Source organism: Natrix helvetica, assembly GCF_964273705.1.
Source record: "Natrix helvetica genome assembly, chromosome: 1".
Lineage (NCBI taxonomy): Eukaryota > Metazoa > Chordata > Lepidosauria > Squamata > Natricidae > Natrix > Natrix helvetica.
The window spans coordinates 352,974,296-352,989,703 of NC_138548.1; the positions used below are offsets into that span (position 1 = coordinate 352,974,296).

Genomic DNA, 15,408 nt, shown 5'->3' on the forward strand with positions numbered 1-15,408 from the left:
CAGAGGGCTGGGCCCATCACCATGGCCCTTTATCGGGATTTCCCATGTTAGCCAAGAGCTTTGCATTGTTCTCCAGGCCTGATTTTTGTCTCTGGTTTTCTAAGGCAGGGGTGTCAAACTCGATTTTATTGAGGGCTGCATCAGGTTGTGTTTGTCTGCGGGTGTGGGTGTGGCCGGGGGGGGGGCTGGACAGCTCAATATCACTCGTGTTGACATCTGTGGTGACCCAAGCCTCTGCCAGCAAAAATGGGCTCCCGAGCTCCATTTTCGGCTGTGACCGGCCTCTTGCAACTCTCTTCCAGCAAAAACGGAGCTCGGGAGCCCTCGGGAGCTCTGTTTTCAATAATAATAATAATTCTTTATTGTCAGTGCACAACATCTGTACAATGAGATTGGTTGAGCTCCCTCAGTGCGCCCCCCCCCCAACACAATACAATTCACAGTGAAGACAAAAAAAAGGGGGGGGAGATATATCCCTAACCCAATAAATCATATTAACAAACGCCCAGTCCCATTACACCGGTGTGAAAATGTTACACGTTGCACCGGCCCTGCACGTCCTCCGTACTGCTTAGTTATGATGTTATTTTGCATTCCGGAGTCTGACAGCCCACGGATAAAAACTCTTCTTCAGCCTGTTTGTGCTGCTGGCTGTGCTTCTTCTTTCTGATGGTAGGAGGGTAAAGAAACGCTGACGAGGGTGTGAGTCATCCCTGAGGATTTTCCTCATTCTTCTAAGGCAGTGCTAGCCTGTTTTTGCTGGCAGGGGCACCGTAGGCTGATGCTTCCCTGTTTCCAGGGCACGCCGCGGGCCAGATCTAAGCACCACGCGGGCCGCATTCGGCCCACGGGCCTTGAGTTTGGCACCCCTGTTCTAAGGAGTTTTGGAGCAGAGGCTTGTAGGATGTAAGACTTGGTCCTTCAGACGAGTAAAGGTTCAGGAATCCATTCTGTAAACAATCAGCTGCAAGCTTTTTTGCTTATCGGCAAAACATCTGTCTTTCCACTGCATCATAGGAAGGCTGATCTAAAGCTCAAAAACTGTCCACCCTAATATGGAATTTCTACATGGAAAAATATTCGCTCCAACCGGAAAATGGTTCTGATGCTGGGATTCTTTTTATTTATTTATTATTTATTTACAAACATGTAAAATACACACACACACAAAACAGATGTACACCATATTTACACAATACAATATGAACAGGAGCTTCCTGTTTTTTCTAATAGCAATTGCCAATCGATATCGCTCACCTTACATTGTTTCCCCTTCTATTATATTTCATTTGCATCTAACCATTCTTAAATCTCTTATCTTACTCCTCTGTCTGCTATATTGGCTGATTATCTCTAGTAAGTTTAAATGCTGGGATTCTTGTAGAGGGAATCCTCGGCTTACGACCACAATTGAGCCCCCAAAATTTCTGGTGTTAAGTGAGAACATTGATTAAATGGAGTTTTGCCCCATTTTGTGACCTTTCTGTCCACGGTTTTTAAGTGAATCACCGCAGTTGTTAGTCACGAAGTTGCTAAGTGCACCTGGCTTCGCCGTTGACTTTTGCTCGTCGGAAAGTCGCAAAAGGGGATCGTGTGACGCTGCACAGCTGGCTGGGGGATTCTGGGAGTTGCAGTCCACAGGAATTAAAGTCGCCAAGGTTGAGAAATACTGATCTAAAAGAATTCTGTAAAGGAAAAAAAAATATTTCAAGAATATTCCCGTTCAGACAGCTGCCAGCGGGCCTGAGAGAGAGAAACCCTGTTACTTGTCATTCTGGGCAGAGACCAGGCCGTGTGCTGCGGAAGGTTCTAGAACAGAAATTGTGCTTATAATTAGGCATGGGACAGCAGTAGGCCTCTTGGCATGGATTTAGATTCACGCGTTGAAAAAGTCAATAATGGCAGAGAAGCATCAGATCAAAGGCAGTTTGATGTTTACCACATGTTTTTAACTTTGGGGCCTCGACAGCTATCTGAGGGATTGTACTGTTCCAGTGCTTTCTTTTTTTTAAAAAAAATGCCTTTGAGCAAGATTTTTAGATTAATTCCTGGAAAGGTTTCAGCCATAGAATTGATAAGTGACCGGTTCCCTGCTCTTCTAACCTTAAAAATGGAGTCTAACCTTGCATAGATTTAAGTTACGGGAGAATAAATTTCGGCTGAATGTCGAAGTAAGTCAACGGTGAACGGAGTTCCCTAGAGAAATCATGTTTCTCAACTTTTGACCACTTTAGGATGTATGGATTTCAACTTCCAGAATTCCTCAGCCAGCATGCGAAGGGAACTGAATTCTGGGAAGCGAAGTCCATACAACTCAAAAGTTGCCAAAGTTGAACAAAACTGGGGCAAGGAGTTGTAACCAGATGCTTCAAGGCCATAAATGACTCCTGAAAGCATCCGGTGAATCTCTATGGAGATTCTCAGCCATCCATGTCATGGGTGTCCCAAAGGTGCTTTCTTTCAAAAAGGTCATTGGACTTTCTTGTTTTGCTTGAAGACATTTTGCTTTTGGTTCAAGAAGCTGTTCTCCAAAATACCTGAGGGCAGGACAAGAAGCAATGGGTGGAAACTAATCAAGGAGAGAAGCAACTTAGAACTGAGGAGAAACTTCCTGACAGTTAGAACAATGAATCAGTGGAACAGAAGTTGCCTCCAGAAGTTGTGAATGCCCCAACACTGGAAGTCTTTAAGAAGATGTTGGATAGCCATTTGTCTGAAGTATGTAGGGATTCCTGCCTGAGCAGGGGGTTGGGCTAGAAGACCTCCAAGATCCCTCCCAACTCCATTATTCTATTTTAAGCTTCTTCAGTTCTGACAAAACGGTGGAGAAGGGGAAGATTTATATTCCTTGCAGTCAATCTGGTAGGTAGTTCTCTTTCTAAGAGTCGTTGAGGCTCTTTGGAGGTTTATCTGTGCCCTCAGGATCACCTGTATCCCGTAGCCTGCCATTTTCCTGGAAATCCGTTCATATCCCTGCACCATTTGACCAGACGAATGCAAGGAATATAAAACCTTCCATTCTCCACCATTCAGTCAGAACTGAAGAAGCTTCTTGGATAAGAAGTGAAATGCCTTTAAAAAAAACCCAAGAAAGTCCAGTTGTCTTTTGAAAGAAAGCACCTTGGGGACATTCAGTGAATCCCTCGGTGGTCTTCCAGAAGCTATTGCAAGTGTAGCTTTTCCAGTCAGGTGACCTCCAGGTGTATTAAGAGCTACAACTACTAGTTGTCTCCAGCCAACGTGGCCTCCCGGCACCTCTGTGAACAGCACAAGATTAGGGGGAGAGTCAACGAAATTGTTTGCAAGGCTCTATTTACTCTTGATTTCTAGGAAAGCATCAGAAGTAAACTCAGCTTCTTCCTGTTCCTTTCTTCAGAGAAAATGGAGATCTCGCCGGGCCAGTGGTTCCTTATCCTCTTCCTGGTGGCCATCCCGCTACTGTACGAATGGAGTGCCACCTTCAAGTATTTCTGTAAGATGGCGTTCTACAACAGCTACATCCTCTTCCTGGCTGTCATTGCCATCCCGATCTGTGCCGTCCGTGGGCGCGACGTGGAGAATATGAGGTGAGCCTGTTTTAGGTGTGTGCTATTGGGTCCACCCCTCTTGGGCCGGGAGAAAGCCTTCGTCGGACTTAGGCCTACATCTGATCACAGCTGGGCTTGATAACCGGCTTGCCCTTTCTGTGCATCCAACTTTCTGCTGTATTGGGTTACCGCATCCCTCTTCAGCTAACGTAGCTGGTGTAAAATGGGAAAGGTAGCTTAACTCCGCTCATCCTGTGTGGGAAAACCGGGGATTGTCCATCACTTTGAACATGTGTGGACTTGCTGGGGAATACTGGGAGTTGAAGTCCACACATCTTAAAAGTGGTCCTGGTTGAGGAACCTTTGCTGTACGCTTGCTGTTGACAAGGCAGTGCCCAAAAAATAAATAAAACGGGCTTTGCTGGTTTAACCCGTCTTGTCTCCTGCTGTCATGGATTGCAAATGGCTGGTTTGGATGGGATCCTGACCAATACAGGATGCTCCGTGAGAGCGGAATCCAAAGGGGAAGGAAGAGACTATATCTGGCCTTGCATCCTCTTTATAGCTGGGGACCTGTTTTAAGAGGAGACGACCAATGTCTCCTTGTCATGGAAAAATGGAGGAAAAGAACAGGCTTGAAAGGGAGAGAGAGTCTGCTTTGCCCTGTTTCAGAAAGACTACTGTATTTTTCCGAATATAAGATGCACTTTCCCCCCCTCCTAAAAGAGGCTGAAAATTTGGGTGTGGCTTATACTCTGAATGTAGCCCCGCCCACCCACCGGCCCCTACCCTTCAGCCTCCACGCGTCCTTCCTGGCGGCAGAGATGGCCACTGAGAATCGCTTGTGTTTTTGGCCTCTGCGCGTTGCGTTTTCAGCCTCCAAATGAGAGGTGGGTTGCTACCGGTTCGCACTGGTTCGGATGAACCGGTAGTGAAAATTGCGACTGGGTCGCCGAACTGGTAGGGATGGCCGGCTGGCGACACCCTGAACCGGTTCCCCAGTTGCCCATGGTTTTTAATCCTTTTTTTAATGTTCTGCGCACGCCCAGAACAATTTTTTGGCAACTGTGCACGTAAAACGGCATGCGCAGCGAACCGGCAGTAACGACAGGAGCAACCCACCTCTGCTCCAAATGCTCGATGCGTGGCGCCCAAAATGGCTGCCCAGAAGAAGCTGCTGACTTCTTTTACCCCTTCCCTATAAGACGCACCCAGATTTTCACCCTCTTTTTTGAGGGAAGAAGGTGCGTCTTATATTCTGAAAAATACGGTAAGGAATAAAAATGGGGGGAAAGACGATCACATCTAAATTCAGGCAAAAGCCCTTTGAAACAATTGTGTCTTCCAGACAAATCTTTTCCCAGGCCAGCTTTTCCTGGCCTAATCATCTTGGTGAAGCTCGGTGTGGGAACATCTGGGAGCAACTGTTACGTCTTTGGGGGATGCATGATTTCCCTCCCTCCTTTTGGAAAAATGTTGAGGCTTGCTTACGGCAGGGTGTTCTAGCTCAGGGGTCTCCGAACTTGGCAGCTTTTCGGCTTGTGGACTTCAACTCCCAGAATTCCCCTTCCAGCTTCCACAAACTTAAAGCTAAAGTTTGGAGATCCCTCTTCTAACACACGTATGGTGAAGTTGCTGTTCTCCAAACGTTTATTTATTTATTATTTATTTATTTATTAGCGTTTATATACCGCCCCCTCTCCCGAAAGGGACTCGGGGCGGTGTACAGTCCGTATCAAAATACAACAGATTAAAACATAGAAATAACTACATAAATACATGTATGAGAGGAGGATAAAATATGCCAAACTGTACAGCTAAATAAATAAATCGATACAAAGGTTTAAAATATCAGGTTAAATTTAAAACACTATCCCTCTAAAAACCAGTAAGAATGTGTATGCCAGGAGGTAGACGTTATAAATTATGCCAAACCAGCCAGTCGGAACAGGTGTGTCTTCAGTTTCTGTCGGAAGGAGCGGAGGTCAGTAGTGGTTCTAATGTCAGGGGGGAGGTCATTCCAGAGGGTTGGGCCCATCACAGAGAAGGCCCTACTCCTCGGTGTCGCCCGTTGGCATTGCCTCGTGGACGGCACCAGGAGAAGGCCCTCCCTGTGAGAGCGGATTGGCCGCAGGGATGTATGTGGGAGGATGCGATCCCGCAGGTAACTAGGCCCTATGCCATGGAGCGCTTTAAAGATGGTGATCAGAACCTTGAAACGCACCCGAAAGACCACAGGCAGCCAGTGCAGCTCGCGCAGTAGAGGTGTTACGTGGGAGTACCTAGTACTCCCCATGACTACCCGCGCGGCTGCGTTCTGGACTAGCTGCAGTCTTCGGGCGCGTCCCAAGGGAAGCCCCATGTAGAGAGCGTTACAGTAGTCCAGGCGAGACGTCACCAGTGCATGAGTGACTGTGCGTAGGGCATCACGGTCCAGAAGGGGGTGCAATTGGCGCACCAGGCGAACCTGGTGGAACGCCCCCCTTGCCACGGCTGCCACATGATCATCCATTGACAGCCGGGCGTCTAGGAGGACGCCCAAATTGCATGCCCGTTCCACAGGGGGCAATTGTTCGCCCCCTATGGCCAGTGATGGAATCAGCTGGCTGAACCGAGGTGCCGGTAGCCACAGCCACTCAGTCTTGGAGGGGTTGAGTTTGAGTCTGTTGTCCCCCATCCAGACCCCGACGGCTTCCAAACACCGGGACATCACTTCGACAGCCTCGTTGGGGTGGCTTGGGGTTGAGATGTACAACTGAGTATCATCAGCGTACAGATGGCACTCAACCCCAAAACCACGGATGATCTCACCCAGCGGCTTCACATATGCGTTGAACAAAAGGGGCGAGAGGACCGACCCCTGCGGCACCCCACAAGAGAGTGGCCTCGGGGTCGACCTCTGCCCCCCAGTCAACACATATTGCATCCGGCCGGAGAGGTAGGAGCCGAACCACCGTAAAACGGTGCCTCCGACTCCCATCCCCTCCAGCCGGCGCAGTAGGATACCATGGTCGATGGTATCAAAAGCCGCTGAGAGGTCTAATAGGACCAGGATAGAGGAGCAACCTCTATCTCTGGCCCTCCAGAGATCATCCACCAACGCGACCAAGGCTGTCTCGGTGCTGTGCCCGGGTCGGAAGCCGGACTGGCGTGGGTCTAGATATACGGATTCGTCGAGGCGACGTGGAAATTGCTGCGCCACCACATTCTCAACAACCTTCGCTAAAAAGGGGAGGTTGGAGACTGGACGGTAATTAGCTAGCTCCGTTGGGTCAAGTGAAGGCCTCTTGAGCAGGGGCCTCACCACCGCCTCTTTCAAGGCAGTCGGTAAGGAACCCTCGCTCAATGAGGCGTTGGTGGTGAAAGGCAGCCTCCGAGCCTTTGGAGGGACCACCATGTTCCCAAAAGTTGATGTATCCGTAGACATTCACTCTTAAATGTTGTCCAGTTCCAATTTGATATGCTTTCTCTCTTCCTTGCCCTTCCAGGGTATTACGATTCATGTTGCTCCACATAAAATACCTCTATGGGATCAAGATTGACGTGCGGGGGATGGAGAACTTCAACATCAAGGAGCCCTACGTGGTGGTGTCCAACCACCAGAGCTCCCTTGACTTGCTTGGTAGGACTGGAGGAAGGTGGGGAGGATGGGAAGGAGCTAAGAATTTGATCTGGGCTCTACCAGTTCATTTGTTGTTGTTAGTGTTGTCGTGTTTTTTTTTTAATAGATGTTGCGATGTAGTTTGCAAGTGGAAGTTGCCCAGAGTTGTTGCATTAAAAGATGGGCAGCAAATAAATTGGTTGGATGGATGGATATGAGAGAGGGGTGGGGGTGGGGAGAGAGAGGATACATGATAGATGATAGAGAGAACTAAAGAATGATAAGAGATGAATGGTAGGTAGGTAGATAGGTAGAATTACTATAGATAGATAGATGATGATGATGATAGATAGATAGATAGATAGATAGATAGATAGATAGATAGATAGATAGATAGATAGATGATAGATAGATGATAGATAGATGATAGGTAGGTAGGTAGGTAGGTAGGTAGGTAGATGATAGATAGATAGATGATAGATAGATAGATAGATAGATAGATAGATAGATAGATGATAGATAGGTAGGTAGAAAGATAGAAAGATAGATAGGGATAGGTAGATAGATAGATGATAGATAGGTAGGTAGGTAGGTAGATAGGTAGAATTACTATAGATAGATAGATGATGATAGATAGATAGATAGATAGATAGATAGATAGATAGATAGATAGATAGATAGATAGATAGATAGATAGATGATAGATAGATAGATAGATGATAGATAGATGATAGATAGATAGATAGATAGATAGATAGATAGATAGATAGATAGATAGATAGTTATGACAGATAGATAGATAGATGATAGATAGATGATAGATAGATAGATAGATAGATAGATAGATAGATAGATAGATGATAGATAGTTATGACAGATAGATAGATAGATAGATAGATAGATGATAGATAGATAGATAGATAGATAGATAGATAGATAGATAGATAGATAGATAGATAGATGATAGATAGATAGATAGATAGATAGATGATAGATAGATAGATGATAGATAGATAGATAGATAGATAGATGATAGATAGATAGACAGACAGACAGACAGACAGACAGACAACAGACAGACAGAGTTACTGTAGATAGATAGTTACCATGGATGGATGGATGGATGGATGGATGGATGGATGGATGGATGGATGGATGGATGGATGGATGGATGGATGGATGGATGGACGGACGGATAGATAGATACTCTGGCATTTTTCCTACTGTCTCTTTTGCTCATCACTCCTCTAATAAGCATTAGTTAATGAAAAGTTTATTTCCTACCACTTTTTCAGTTGAAAACTGAATTGAAATTAATCTAGGTAATAAAAAAAAAAGATATGCAGGTAGTCCTCGACTTACGACCACAATTGAGCCCACGATTTATTATGTTAAATGAGACATTTGTTAAGTCAGTTTTGCCCCATTTTACGACTTTTCTCGCCACACTTGTTAAGTGAATCACTGAAGTTGATAAATTAGTTAAACCCAGTTGTTAATTGAATCCGGCTTCTCCGTTGACTTTGCTTGTCTTAACGTCGCACAAGGCGATCGATCATATGATCCGGGGACATGTCATAAAGATGAACCAGTTGCCAAGCATCCAAATTTTGGTCACATGATCGTGGGGATACTAAAAATGTCGTAAGTAGGGAAAAACAGTCATAAGTCACATTTTTTCAGGGCCGTTGTAACTTTAAATGGTCAATAAATAAATTGTTGTAAGTCGAGGACTACCTATATTCTGTCTCTCTTAGTGGTTCCTTCACTTGAAGCCATGGCCGTCTGGTTCAAGGCAAATATTTTTTATCTATGACAGGGATGAGCAACTATGGCCTCTCTATGAACATGCTGGCTGGGGAATTCTGGGAGTTGAAGTCCACAGCTCGTAAAGGGGCCATGTTTGCCTACCCCGGTCTATGACTTCAAGCTCAGCATAGCTAATCCTGATGTTTTCTTTGTCTGTACAGGTTTAATGGAGGTGTTGCCATCTCGGTGTGTGCCAATTGCGAAGAAGGAGCTGATGTATATGGGCACAGTGGGGTTGGCCTGCTGGCTGGCAGGCATCATTTTTATCAACCGCAAGAAAACCAACGATGCCATCAGCGTTATGTCTGAGGCTGCCCAAACTATGCTGAGCCAAGATGTGAGGGTTGTTGTTGTTATTTGAAAGGGGTTTGCGGAACTGTGATGAAATTTGGAGCAGCGAGACGGGTGGGACGGAATTGCATCCGAGCTAGGGCAATGCTCTATGCAGATCAGTGGTGGGTTTCAAAAATTTTTTAGAACCTCTTCTGTAGATGTGGCCTGCTTTGTGGGAGTGCCTGCCAGCCATGTGACTGGGTGGGAGTGGCTTGGCAGTCATGTGACTGGGTGGGAGTGGCCAACATGTAAAATGTGGTGAAACTCACTTAGCAACGCTCTTGCTTAGCAACCAAAATGTTGGCTCATGAACTCTGGCATTGAAGCACGCAAGTCTTAAAGCTGTCAAGTTACAAGACCCTTGCACCCCTAGCCCTTTAGGAAAAAAACCCCAGGGGTGTTCAAACTTGACAGCTTTAAGACTTGTGGACTTCAACTCCCAGAATTCCTCCTCCAGTCATGATGGCTCAGGAACTGTGGCATTGAAGTGTGCAAGTCTTAAAGCTGTCAAGTTACAAGACCCGTGCACCCTAACCCTTTCGAAAAAAATCCCTAGGGGTGTTCAAACTTGACAGCTTTAAGACTTGTGGACTTCAACTCCCAGAATTCCTCCTCTTGCTCTTCATCTTGATGATGTCTGGATGGGCAGGGGGAGGGAGCTGGAACCGGTTCTAAATGGTTCTGTGGATTTGTGGAACCTCTTCTATAGAAGAGGTTAGAACTGGCAGGAGCCCACCCCTGCATGCAGATGACAGTAAACATGGGCAATCAGGATTGCGAGATTGAGGAATGGGGAAGGAGGGATTGGCAAAAGCAGCAAAGAGGAGCAGCTAAGATGATTAAAGGCCTGGAGTCTAAAACATATGAAGAACTGTTGCAGGAACTGGATAGGGCCAGTCCAGAAAAAAAGAAAAACTAGAGGGACGTGATAGCGGTATTCCAGTATTTGAGGGGCTGCCACAAAAAAGGGGGGGGGGGGTCAACATTTGCAGGACAAGAAACAATGGATGGAAACTAATCAAGGAGGGAAGCAACCTGGAGTTAAGTGAGGACAATTAACCAGTGGAACAGCTTTGCCTTCAGATGTTGTAGGTGCTTCTTCACTGGAAGTTTTTAAGAAGAGATTGGACAGTCACTTGTCTGAAATGGTATAGGGCAGGCGTATCAAACTCAAGACCCGGGGGCTGGATCCAGCCCACGAGGCTCTTAGATATGGCCCACAGGGCTGCTCTGGAAACAGCGAACAATCGGCCTGTGGTGCCTCTGCCAGCAAAAGTGGTGCTCAAGAGAGGCGCACGTGCCCTTCCCGGCCTCCATTTTCACTGGCAGAGGGCTGGAGGAGGCCGTCGTAACCGAAAACAGGACAATGGATCCCCCCCAGCTCCACCCAGGCCACCACAGGCAGCATTCCATGGTCACATGACAGAATGTGGACACTTGACAGCTGGTTCATGTTTATGATGGTTGCAGTGTCCCAGAGTCATGTGATCACCTTTTTGGTGACCTTCTGATCAGCAAAGTCAATACAGCCGCCAGGTTCACTTTACAAGTGCTACCACATTAATAACTGTAGTGATTCACTTACCAACTGTGGCGACAATCAAGACCGTCAAATGGTCTCTTTAGAATAGAATAACAGGTGGAAGGGACCTTGAAGGTCTTCTAGTCCAACCCCCTGCTTAGGTAGGAAACCCTACACCACTTCAGACAAATGGATATCCAACATCTTTAAAAAGGCCCTCACAACCTCTGGAGGCGAGTTGTTCCACTGATTCTAACTGTCAGGAAATTTCTCCTCAGTTCTAAGTTGCTTCTCTCCTTGATTAGTTTCTCTCCCCTGTTGCAACCTTCTGACAAGCAAAGTCCACGAGGGAGACAGATTCACTGAACAACCGTGTTACTATCTGAACAGCTGCAGTGATTCACTTAGTAACTGTGGCAAGAAAGGTTGTAAGGTAAAGGTAAAGTTCCTCTCGCACATATGTGCTAGTCGTTCCTGACTCGAGGGGGCAGTGCTCATCTCCATTTCAAAGCTGAAGAGCCAGCGCTGTCCAAAGACGTCTCCGTGGTCATGTGGCCGGCAAGACTAAACGCCGAAGGTGCAGGGAACGCTGTTACCTACCCACCAAAGGTGGTTCCTATTTTTCTACTTGCATTTTTTACATGCTTCGAACTGCTAGGTTGGCAGAAGCTGGGACAAGTCACGGGAGCTCACTCCGTTTTGCGGTGCTGGGGATTCAAACTGCTGTACTTTCTGATCGACAAGCTCAGCATCTTAACCACTGTGTCCCTCTATGGCAAAGAAAGGTTGTAAGATGGGGCAAAACTCACTTTAACAAATCTCTCACTTAGCAACAGAAATTTTGGACTCTGGAAACTCCAAGCTGGAATCTACGAGCGTCTCAATTTCTGTCGTTGGTTATTGCCATGAGGCAGCAACTTCTGATGGAAGTTTTTGTTCACAGGACGGGCTATTTTTGGGAAACCGAGTTGTATTTCTGTACTGCCTGTTTACTTGTGGCCACATTTTTCGTTGCATAATTCATAGAAGCAAAACTGGACAGGGCTTCAGACCCGTTTCAGGATCTGCTGAAATGTTTCAGACAATTGCTATCCAGACCAGCGAAGGGGGCCTACTACCCCATCACCTTACTTGACAATTCCAACTCTCAAAGTTAAACTGAATGCGTTTCCTCAGGAGTGTCTGTTCGGTCCTCCATTTGACATCTTCAAGTCTGTTACAGTATTTCCCTTTAGTCTTCTCGTCTGTGGAGCAACATGCAGGTAGTCCTTGACTTATGACTACAATTGAGCCCCGGATTTCTGTTGCTAAGCGAGGCAGTCCATAAATGAGTTTTGCCCCGTTTTATGACTTTCCTTGCCCTAATTCAGGGGTCTCCAACCTTGGCAACTTGAAGACGTGTGGCCTTCAACTCCCAGAATTCCTCAGCCAGCAAAGCTGGCTGAGGAATTCTGGGAATTGAAGTCCACACGTCTTCAAGTTGCTAAGGTTGGAGGCCCCTGCCCTAATTGGTAAGTGAATCACTGCAGTTGTTAAGATAGTAACACAGTTATTATGTAATTGAATCTGGCTTCCCCTTTGGATGAGAGCCCGCAGGGCCACTTTGGTACACCAGAACAAACTGTAACACGTATCGTTCAGGAATGTCTCCTCAGGAAATCTCAAGGTACCTGGGACGATCTCACCACAACCACACCAGAAGCAGTTAGATGGATATCTTCCTTAGATATTGAATCATAAGGTCTATCCCATTGCAATTTGATGGCTCCACACTATGATTTTATTATGGTTCTTCTCTTAATTTAATACTTCATCTTCATTATTGTATCGTCCCCATCTTTTATACACACACACACACACACACACATACACATCATGATCAGGGAGACATCTTCAGTCCGCGCTGGCTCTTCGGCTTTGAAATGGAGATGAGCATTGCCCCCTAGAGTCGGGAACAACTAGCACATATGTGTCACACACACACACACACACACACACACACACACACTGATGCTTTATTTAAACTACATTTGTATATTGAAGATTACATGACCTCTATAAATGCCATACACTAAATAAATAAATAAATTAAAATTGACTTTACTGATCAGAAGATTACAAAAGCTGACCCCCTGGGACACTGCAACTGTCATAAATAGGCATCAGTTGCCAAGCCTCTGAATTTTGGTCACATGATCATGGAGGTGCCACAAATAGTCATAAGTGTGAAAACCGGTCATAAGTCCCTTTTTTTCAGTGCCGTTGTAACACCGAAGAGTTACTAAACAAACAGTTTAGATTTACTTTGCAGCTGCGCTGCTAAGTTAACAAGTGCAAGTGATCCAGTTAAATATGGCAAGAGAGGTCATAAAATGGGGCCCAAGATTACTTGACAACTGTCTCAATACAATACAATACAATAGTAGAGTTGGAAGGGACCTTGGAGGTCTTCTAGTCCAACCCCCTGCCTAAGCAGGAAACCCTATACCGTTCCAGACAAAAGGCAGTTCAATCTCTTCTTGGAAGTCTCAAGTGATAAAGCTCCCACAACATCTGAAGGCAAGCTGTTCCATTGGTTGATTGTTCCTACAATCAGAATTTTTTCCCTTATTTCCAGGTTGAATCTCTCCTTGTTCAGTTTCCATCCATTATTCCTTGTCTGGCCTTCAGGGGCTTTGGAAAACAGCTTGACAACCACCCACCCCTTCTCTGTGGCAGCCTCTCAAGTATTGGAAGACTGCTATCATGTCTCCCCTGGTCCTTCTCTTCACTAGACCAGCCATGCCCAGTTCCTGCAACCGTTCTTCATATGTTTTATTCTTCAGTCCCCTAATCATCCTGGTTGCTCTTCTCTGCACTCTTTCTTTTTATAGTGTGGTGACCAAAACTGGATGCAGTATTCCAAGTGTGGCCTTACTAGGGTTTTATATAGAGTGGTATTAGTACCGCACTCAATCTTGATTGTATCCCTCTGTTAATGCAATTTAGGATTGCATTGGCTTTTTAATATCGTCACACATGTCCATTAAAATGAGGTCTGACGTCAGAAGAGGAGTAAATTGTAAGGAAAAAGGCTGTTTTTTTGCCAAAAAATATTGCATTCATAGCCTTATGGAGGCTTATAGAGTCCTGCTGGGGGTGGGGTGGGGGCAAAAAACAGCCCATTTTTTGCTCATTTCTGCCCTCCCCAGGCCCCAGGAGCTGTCTGAAAGCCTCCATAAGGCTAGGCACGGCTATTTTGGTGAAGGGGGTGGGGCATCGGGAGGCAAACAAATGCTATATTCTATGTATAGGACGCCCCCAGATTTTCAGCCTCTTTTTTGAGGAAAAAAGGTGCGTCTTATACTCTGAAAAATACGGTAACTTTGGATGCTATTTGGAACCCTGACAGCAGGCGCTAAAATAAGGCCTCCCCCCAAAATAAACCCTCCCGGAAAATACTGCAACACAGCAGTAGCCATGAGGTGACCATTCTCGCCGCCTCCTGCACCTCAAAAATAATAAGACCTCCCTGAAAATAAGGCCAAGTGCTTATTTCGGGGGTCAAAAGAAAATAAGACCCTGTCTTATTTTCGGGGAAACACAGTAGGGAGGACTCCTTCTGAGATACTTTCTCCATCATCACTCAGGTTTCATTTATCAGGGGTCCCCAAAGCCCGGTCCGTGACCGGCACCAGTATGAAGTATGCCAACAACTGGTCTGCGAAAACAAGCAAAGACCCATGCATGGGATGCAGGCAGCACACAAAACCACGCCCTCTCCGGTCCACGGAAAAACATTTGCATGGTGCCGGTCCCTGGTGCTCAAAAGGCTGGGGGCTGCTGAACTAGGCCGCAGTTGTTGTTGTTTTTCTTTTCTCCCAAGATTATTCTCACAGACCATTACACCTACAGGTAGTCCTCGACTTATGACCACAATTGAGCCCAAAATTTACATTGCTAAGTGAGACTTACCTACCTACCTACTCTCTCTCTCTCTCTCCCTACTTACCTACTGTATTTCTCTCTCCCTCTATCTACCTACCTACTTAAAAAAAAAAATTGGCGCTTCCAAACCTTGGTGCATCTTATACTCCGAAAAATACAGTAAATCAGAGTCCAAGGCAAAGTATTGCTCAAAGGTCCAATTTATTGAGAGCCATGTTGGCACATCTGGGAAAACCCGCATCTGAAAGCTTCCCCACCTAGTTGAAAGTTCAAGATCTTGCCCCCACACCCACAGGTCCATCACATGGTCCAATCTCCCACTGCCATGACGACAGATTCCACCCATCCAATTCCAGTCAGGCGCAGAGGTGCAAAGACAAAAATCGAAATAAAGGTAAAGGTAAAGGTAAAGGATGACCTTAGCTTTCTAGAAGGAATTTTGTTATGGCTACATATCATCTATGTAAGCCCGATTAGGCTTACTATCCGGGGAGGTCTTATTTTCAGGGAAACAAGGTAGTTTTTGCAAAAGTAAAAGGGAGGAAGGGGAAAGAGTTTGCAAGATTGTGTTACTGTAACTTTACAGTAAAGGTAGTGTTAGAAGTCATGGCTGGTGTTTCTTGTCTGGGCTGCCTCGAGGGGCTGATGGGATCCACTCTCAAAACACCCATTTCTCAATGGATTCTTTG

At 46.0% G+C, this 15,408-nt stretch overlaps 1 protein-coding gene and 1 long non-coding RNA gene across 4 annotated transcripts in view; both read left to right on the forward strand.

Annotated features, from left to right (window-relative positions):
- Window positions 1-15,408, forward strand: part of LOC309383178 — a 474,080-nt gene that overhangs the window by 393,326 nt on the left and 65,346 nt on the right. The gene's annotated exons all lie outside the window — the stretch shown is intronic.
- The window catches only part of AGPAT1 (1-acylglycerol-3-phosphate O-acyltransferase 1), a 50,596-nt gene that overhangs the window by 28,955 nt on the left and 6,233 nt on the right, over window positions 1-15,408 (forward strand). For all 3 annotated transcript variants that reach the window (XM_081935387.1, XM_081935389.1, XM_081935388.1), the window contains exons 2-4: window positions 3,377-3,566; window positions 7,016-7,149; window positions 9,099-9,274. In XM_081935387.1, the coding sequence (XP_081791513.1) occupies window positions 3,382-3,566; window positions 7,016-7,149; window positions 9,099-9,274 (495 nt within the window). In that variant the 5' untranslated portion in view covers window positions 3,377-3,381. The remainder of the gene's footprint in view (window positions 1-3,376; window positions 3,567-7,015; window positions 7,150-9,098; window positions 9,275-15,408) is intronic.